The following is an 8,680-nucleotide window of genomic DNA, read 5'->3' on the forward strand; positions in this document are numbered from 1 at the left end:
CAATTTTGAAATGCTGCCTACGTATTTAATGTTTGTTGTACAATTTTGAAATCAACTTGGGTACTTTATACTGAAACATGTTCACGTAAATATATTGCAATGTAGCTTTTGTATGTTATTGTATTTATCAGAATCTTTTCTATAATCAGAACAACACCACTATCACAAGTTAGAAACGAATGAGGAAGTTGATATGTTCCCCTGGATTCGGATTCCGTCGTAAAATCAACTATATAATACTCGTACTAGTGAAACGTGATGTTGCTGGTGCTAACGGTGATGTTGTTTTTGTTGGGTGCTTCCTGTACATAGTCTTGTCGTAATGTCGTGCAACATGTAACTTGTTTCCATGAACAAGCACCACTTTTGGATCCCTTAGACCATCTTTAACAATGATGGGCGTGTTGGCGTGTTGTTGGGTAGGGGTGAGGTGTTTGATGTGTGTAATGGTAAACTTGTTAATAATGGGTGGCGTGCTGAGTGACGTATTGATGAGTAGGGGTTAAGTATTTTTTATTTCTTTTTCATTTTTCTTGATTTTAGTTTTTATTTTGTTTAATTAGTTATATTATTATTTTGTAGTTACAATAACAAATTAATTTTTAAAAAACACATTAGTTAAAATAAATAAAAGATTACAATAATTAAAAAGTCCAAAAAATAAAATATTACAATAATAAAAAAGTCCATAAAATAAAAGATTACAATAATTTAATAGTCCTAAAAATACAATAAAAAAAAAACTAGTTGGTGCGTCAGAAATTTGGTGGAAGATTCCATATATCCTCGATTAAGTCTGTCCGAAGTTGATTATGCACATCTCTGTCGCGTATTTCCCTAGCTCGTGTTGCATGATCACTATTTTGATTCCTAACAAAAGCAGGTTGGTTATCTGGATCTCTTAGATACTCTTCGTCGAGTGAAGTTATAGCAAAACCGTTATCCTCTTGGATCATATTGTGCAATAGTACACAAGCGTATAAGATGCGAGACATTTTTTGTGTAACATCCTGAATTTTTGTGCATCAGAAAATGTTCCTGAAAGTGTCAGTAAATGTGTGCGCCAGAAAGCGCCACTAAAAGTCTACCTAACACTTATGCATTTTCAGAATTTACATCAGAATCAGGACTTGTCAGAATCAGTCCCTGAAGCTCAGAATCTGTCCAGACGTGTGTGCGCGCCGCGCACTCTAAGTGTGCGCGCCGCGCACTCTAAGTGTGCGCGCATCACACTCTGCCTAGCGACAGATTTCTGTTTTTTCTACTTTTGAGTTAAATGAAGGGCATTTTGATCATTTCACTTGAGAGCGGATCTGTGGACATATTGGCAGTTTTAGATCCACTTTTGGATCATTTTCTGAAACAACCCAACCCGTATTAAAACCGGCCCATAAAAATTTTTCCTTTTAATACGCGTTAAATAATACTTTAGGTCCCGTTACACATATTCCAAAACGTATTTGTTATCAAAGTAAGTTCATCGAACTTAAAACATACATTAATGATTTAAACTCCTTAATACAATGGTTCATTAATTAAATCGTAAACCGGTTATAATCATTATGACCCGACTAGTTACGTTTACACAAAACCGAGCATGGTGATTTGGGACTACGCTACCCAAATCCTAATCGAGTCCAAAAGCAAGATCTTCTAAAGCAACCTAGCCGAGATCTCTAATTCCCAAGCTTACCCGAGCCGCCAAGCATGCGAACCTATAAAAATATCAACAACGAGAGGGTAAGCTAACGCTTAGTGAGTGAGAATATACTACATACATATATATGCATAAAATGGACACGCCACAAAATAGCAAATACCGCATACCAGAGCATCCAAACATAAAGGCAAGCTAGTCTAAGCATACCGTAAGATCACTAAGCAATGAGCTAAAGATACATCAACAAAATATAAGTTTGCCAACAACGATGTGAACAATGCCAATAAGCTACACCCGGAGGGTTAGCTACAACACGACAATACAACATTATATGTATACAATATATATGTATATATATGTATATATCTCTCGAATAACATAATTTGCTTACGCTTACAACACAATAACCATGGTTAACCAAGTATACAAGAGAACGGTACATGTAAGTCCGTTGGAGTTCATAACATCCACTAGTGTTACTTATACACCGCGTAATCACTAGTCCCCCGGGTGATGTCTTAAACACCGCGACTAACTCACCCTTACAACAATGTGGCGTCTTAAACACCGCGACGAACCCACACTTCATTCAATACAATGAGTGGTGTCTTGAACACCGCGACACTTCCACTCTCACGACATTGTGGTGTCTTAAACATCGCGACAATCCCACAAGTCAATTACACAAGGAGTAGTGTCTTAAACACCGCGACAATACTACTCGTTACCTAGAATGTGGTGTCTTGAACACCGCGACACTTCCACATTCATACCACACAAATAAATACATTATATACGTTCACGCATAATTATTCCACTCACAATATTAACCCTTCGCCATTGGGGTTATATAATCCACATCACACGCCCATGTGATAGAGTACACGCAAGGTGTGCACCTCGTCAAAGATGGTCAACCAAAACGCACAACCGTGCCCATTTGGACCTATACACAAGTCCAACAATTCCACCTATATGAGAAGTGAGCTCTATAACCGAGAACCCCTTCACCCGACCCGCACCCATCCTACACATACATATGCATATAGGATATTAACACTCACCTTAAGCCTTGATGAATGCAACCAAGTAATCCGCAACTCTTCAATGGAAAGTACCTAATCCATTATCACAAATTCAACAACACACTTAGATTGGATTTACAAACCAACCCAATTTGACACTTAGTGCAAATTCGACCCAAATGCACTTCCAAGGACAAACCGCGTCCAAACTAACCAATAATGACTAACACAAGTGATAATGGTCCTAATATGCCAATTAAACCCGAATATAAGTGTTAAACACTTATCGTTCTCAAAATCGCCCACAAACCCTAATTTTGACCCATAAGGTCAAAATCTCACCATTTACAAGTTTTGACACCAAAACATGTTTAACTCGGTTTTATACTTCAACTTAATCCATTTTAAGTTTATAAACCTTAATAAATCAACAATCGGGTCATAATCCTCAACAAACCCTAATTTTGACTCTAGTCAAAATTAGTCAACCATGAAAACCCTAAAAGTCTTCAAAACACCAATAATCACTAATGCTAATGATTATACACCATTCTCAAGTCTTAAACATGGTTAAATCATTAACCAACCCAAAACCCGCCTTTAACACTTATATACCCGAATCTTGGTGTTAATCTCCAATTAGCAACTAAATGGGTTTCACCTATGAATCATACAATCAAAAGCCCCAAATTTGAATGATGAACACGAAAATGAATTTCGGAGTTAGAGCTTACCACTAGTATCACCGTGTATCTAAGAACGAGGAGAACACACTTGTCAACTACGCCAAAGATCAATTCCCGATTCTTCCTTTCCAAAAATCCGTTTGAATCCAATTGGGTGTTTGAGTTTTTGGGAGGAAAATGAAATGAAAAGGGAAAAGAAATTAGGAAATGAAAAGAGTGGATGAGATTTAAGATCTCAATCTGGTTCAAATGCGAAAAGACCAAAATGCCCTTATTATTCTCTTAAAATTACAAAATCCGGGATCAGTTTGCCAGCATGATCGCGCCGCGACCCTATTCGTCGCGCCGCGACGATTGCCTCAAACTGGTGGCTTTGTTTACAAGCTTTCTGATCCTGATTCTAGTGTAATGCCGCGCCGCGACCTTCTGTGTCGCGCCGCGACCCAAGGCGTGATCTGACATAACCTTTCGCACTCAAAGCTTTAATACTAGAAAATGTCCCGAACCCTTCATACGCCTATCGTACATACCCAATTCACCTATAAATCATGTACGGGGAAAAACGGGGTGTTACATTTTCACATCCACATTTCTCTCATCTTCAAACCCTAGAGAGAGGAAGAGTTTTTTAGAGAGGGAAAGCTCCATTTGGAGGAGAAGGAGGTTGATTCGAGTTAAGGTGCAAGAGTTAAGGTTGTTCACCTCGTTAACGGCTACGTTTTGGTAGTGTTGGTAAGCTCTAACTCCGAATTTAATTGTTATGATTCTTGTTCATGTTAGGGTTTGAGCTTGTTAGGGTTCTAAACCCCATTTCTCATGAAATTGGGGGTTTTATTGTATTGCTAGTGTAAGTGAACCCGATTACTGTGGGTTTAGGGTTTGATGACGAATTTGAAAGTATTCGTCATGGTTTGGGTGTTAATTCACTAGTTTGTAATGTGTTAGTGTTTAGATGTTCTTAAGAACATGTTTGTATGACAAAATGGGTGTTATCCTTGATTTGGTGTCAAACTAAGTTATGAGGTCAAGATTTGATGAACCAAATATATAAATGTTTTATTCAAGTGTTAAATGGTATTTGGAAAGTTAATCACTAGCCGTTAGTGATTAAGGAGGTTTTTGGGACTTATGTCAAAATGGGTTGGCTTTAATGGGTCAAAATTGGTAATGCACTAGTTTTGGATTAAATGGTGTCAAGTATAATTTTGGTTAAATTGTACTTGTTTGAATGGGTCAGAATTACCACCCGTAGTGGTAATTGGTGAAGTTCACGTTAGATGTCTAAATGGGCGGATTGTGGATGTAGGTATAAACCCTTGGTTAAAGGTGTTGGCGTCAAATTCTCTTGTAGAGAATGTATGTTGATTATGTGTATACCTATATGCGTATTATAGGTAAAGGCTTGCTCGGTTGCGTTTGGATGCGAGTTACATACATGACTTGTGCGGGCAATCCAAGGTGAGTGGAATAATTATGCGTGTACGTATATAATGTATTTATTTGTGTAGCGTGGAATGTGGAATTGTCACGGTTTTCAAGACACCACATTCTACGTAACGAGTGGAATTGTCGCGATGTTCAAGACACCGCTCATTTGATTTGATTGACATGTGGAATAGTCGCAGTGTTTAAGACAACACATTGTCATGGGAGTAGAATTGTCGCGGTGTTCAAGACACCACTCATTTGATTTGATTGACATGTGAAAATGTCGCGGTGTTCAAGACACCACATTGTCATGGGGGTGAGTTAGTCGCGGTGTTCAAGACATCACCCGGGAATTAGTGATTACGCGGCGTATGTACACTAATGGATGTTATGAACTCCGACGGTCTTTCGCGAGTACCGTTCCCTTGTACGATTGGTTAACCATGGTAGTGTGAATTTTGTATTAGCATATTTAATTGTGAACTATATGCTAACGGTGTTGCTAGCTTATTGCGAATTGCGGATATTAGTTTTATGCATGATGTTTGCATGGTTGTCGAATTGCTAGCTTGTATGCGGTATTGTGTAAGTGATTGCAAGTAAGTAGATTATATATGTATATGTATAACTATTGCATTCACTAAGCTTTTAGCTTACCCTCTCGTTGTTTACCTTTTTCAGGTATTGTGTTATGAGGCTAGCTAGTTGTTAGACTAGTTGCGTAGGAGCGCTTGGGCTCGATGGGGTAGCTTTTGGATATACGGACGCGGATTGGGGATTTGGTAGTCCCCGGGATTATGCTCTTGGTATCGGGTTGGGTTATAGAGTCCTAACTCGTCTAAATGTATATTGGGATTGAAACTTGTATTTTGTACGAAAGACGTAAAACAGCCGATGTGGGCCCGGTGTTGTAAAACTCGTTTTATTATTGAAACGTGTTAGTTTTATCTAATATTATATGTTGTGAAAAGCGTTTCGTCTAAAAGTGTCTGGAAGTGGGAGATCTTTAATTGAAAATTGGAAATTTCGGACAGAAGCTGACCAGGCCTTGTGCGCACCGTGCACAGGCAGTGGAGCGCGCCGCGCACCCTTCTTTCACATATAAAAAAAAAATTTGCTGCGTATTCGGTTGGATAACGGGTTGAGTCGTTACATTTTGGCTTTCCAAGCTCGTCCAGGCACACGTAATATATTGAATCTACCTTGAAGAACACCGAATGTGTGCTCGACATCCTTTCGTGCACTTTCTTGAAACCGTGTAAGGCTCATCAGTTGGGGATGAAAATGCCTTAATAAGTGTAGCCCAATCTGGGTAAGTACCGTCAGTGAGATAATAACTGTATGTGTACTCACGACTATTTACGGTAAATGTTGCAGGTGGAGGTGTATCGTTCTTAATAGAATGAATCAAACAATGGTGATCGTGTTAACACATTGATATTATTGTTGGAACCTGCTACACCAAAATAGGTGCGCCATATCCACATATCATACGAAGCTACAACTTCGAGTATAAGAGACAGTTTTTTATGACCATTTGTGAATTGACCTTGCCATGCAACAACACAAGTCTTCCATTCCCAGTGCCTGCAATCGATGCTTCCAAGTATCCCTCTAAAACCATGTTTTGCTTCGTGCGGTGCGTATAATCGCTGAATATCGTGTGTTGTTGGTTTTCGTAGATACTCTCTTTCATACAAGTCAGTAATACACAAACAAAAGTTTTCTAAACACATTAATGAGGTTTACTCACTCATATGCAAATATTCGTCAAACATACCACTTGATGTACTGTTTGCCAATTGGCGTAACGCATATGTGCACTTTTGATATATATTAAAACTTTAAAGACCAGTAGCGTCGGGTATTTGTTTAAAAAATTCAAAGTGCGCGGGCAAAGGATTACGAGAGCATTCGGAAATACCCTGTGTGATACATAGGAATAATTGCGAGCACATTCGAAAATGTTTCTTAAATTTGCTAGGAGGAAACGTAGGAGTTTCGCTAAAATAGTCGTTCCATATACGTGTTGCAGCACCTTCACGATCCCTATGAAGATACGATCAGGGTGCTTGGGGGGTTTTTTGACTTGGGCCTTCATCAGCTTCTCGATCTTGCTCTTCGGCGTACGCACCCAAAACATTTAATAATAATTTGTCGTTCGAAGAATCATCGACAATAGCTAAATAAGCATCCATGCTTGATGTTTGATTAGAAAATTAGAAGAGTTATAAAAAGTGGGAGAAAGAGAGAAATGTGAGTTGAAATTGTGTTGTATTTATATAAAAAGTATATTAATAAATATAATTTAAATTAAATTTCATAATTTAATAACGGATATAAAAAATATATCCGTTAGAGTTCGGATCAATAAAGAAGCTCCACGTTGCGTTAAGCCTGCAACACGCTCGAAACGTCACGTGCCACCATCCAGCACGCCACACCCCTCGACCCTTCATCACGCCGCGTTAACGGCATGTTGTCGGCGTGCTAGTCCCATTTTTGCTCCAAAACGCCTTGTTAGTGATGGTCTAAGATTACTCGAGATCAATGTGTTAGAATCTGGAAAGATTAGTTGTGATTGGTTAGTTTTGCATTTATGTTGGTTTTATTAATGTTATTCTTACATTCTCGGGAAGATTGCACCAAGATCTCATAACTTGATGTTAAGAACGATTAGGTGAGCCAAGACTTGATAACACAAGGTTACCAAAGTCACTGACAATAAACGGATTAAATGTAATGAACACGAAGAAACTAGCAAAAATGTAAAAAAAACCCAAGAATGTAACGAGATTATATGTGATCAAACTTGATTACTTTAATCCTCGACCAACCAAAGAGTATTATATTATTAATTTCCGTAGGTATACATTGCATGTTACATATGGGGGTATATATATATTGTAAAACGATAACGAATTCGAAGCAAACGCGAAGTCCTACTCCAAATCCAATTCTAGTCGACAACACTTCGCGGTCACCATAGAAAATTTAGCGGTCGTGATGTCTTGATTTTCAACACATGAAATCTCGCGACCGCAACCCATATTTCACGATCGTAACTCTTGTCCCATCAACATTCTTCATTTTACTCGTTTAACTCGATTCACACTCAACACTTGCTTACACAATCTTGATGTGCATAACGAGTTCTTATTTTTTATGATTTGTGATGTTTATTTATATGCTAAATGTATCATACCCTCTTCACAAAACCTTATTTCCTACTTATAAAAATTGTAATTTTCATTAGAAATCAATTAAGGTACTTTAAAAATCATATGTTTAATTGTTTGTATGTCTTATGTAATATGTTGTCCATCGTTACTGGACTAAAGGATGATTTGTTCTTGATTCATACTTAAAATGAAGGGAAAAATCAGCCAAATAACTTTAAGTGTAGAACAAGGTCGAAAGTTGCCTGCTGAAAAAGTCTTTAACATTCTGATAATTGACTTCTTCAGCTATTTGTATTATTTCCAGTATATAGAAATCAGAGATTTTCAAATTGCACTCTCCTAATGTTAGGTTGTACATTTTCTCTAGCTTTTTAAACACCATTCACAAGTCGCTAAAAATCGTTAAAGAAACTGTGTTAAAACATAACCCGGTCTTCACACAATTGTGGGACATCTAATGTCTACCTGAATATCTATAGCATTATTAAAATTTTACTCGTACTGTATAAGATAGATTAGGCTATATTAATAGGTTATGAGTGGTCATATATTCATCATTGAAATTGATAAATTATTCAAAGTGATAAACTAAAATTGTGTGAACCACCGCCGCCAACTCTAGATCATGAGTCGGATAGTTCTTCTCGTGCACTTTTAGTTGTCTCGAGGAATAAGCGTATTTGCATTAGAACACAACCG

The 8,680-nt window shown here is 37.8% G+C and overlaps 1 protein-coding gene across 1 annotated transcript in view; it reads right to left on the bottom strand.

Annotated features, from left to right (window-relative positions):
- Positions 1-755: 755 nt before the first annotated feature.
- The window catches only part of LOC139840906 (uncharacterized), an 8,497-nt gene continuing 572 nt past the window's right edge, over positions 756-8,680 (bottom strand). The window contains exons 2-4 of the mRNA XM_071831147.1: positions 6,302-6,525; positions 6,055-6,192; positions 756-1,010 (exon numbers count right to left, since the gene is read on the bottom strand). Of these exons, the coding sequence (XP_071687248.1) occupies positions 756-1,010; positions 6,055-6,192; positions 6,302-6,525 (617 nt within the window). The remainder of the gene's footprint in view (positions 1,011-6,054; positions 6,193-6,301; positions 6,526-8,680) is intronic.

This window comes from Rutidosis leptorrhynchoides, chromosome 4 (genome assembly GCF_046630445.1).
Source record: "Rutidosis leptorrhynchoides isolate AG116_Rl617_1_P2 chromosome 4, CSIRO_AGI_Rlap_v1, whole genome shotgun sequence".
NCBI classification, from domain to species: domain Eukaryota; kingdom Viridiplantae; phylum Streptophyta; class Magnoliopsida; order Asterales; family Asteraceae; genus Rutidosis; species Rutidosis leptorrhynchoides.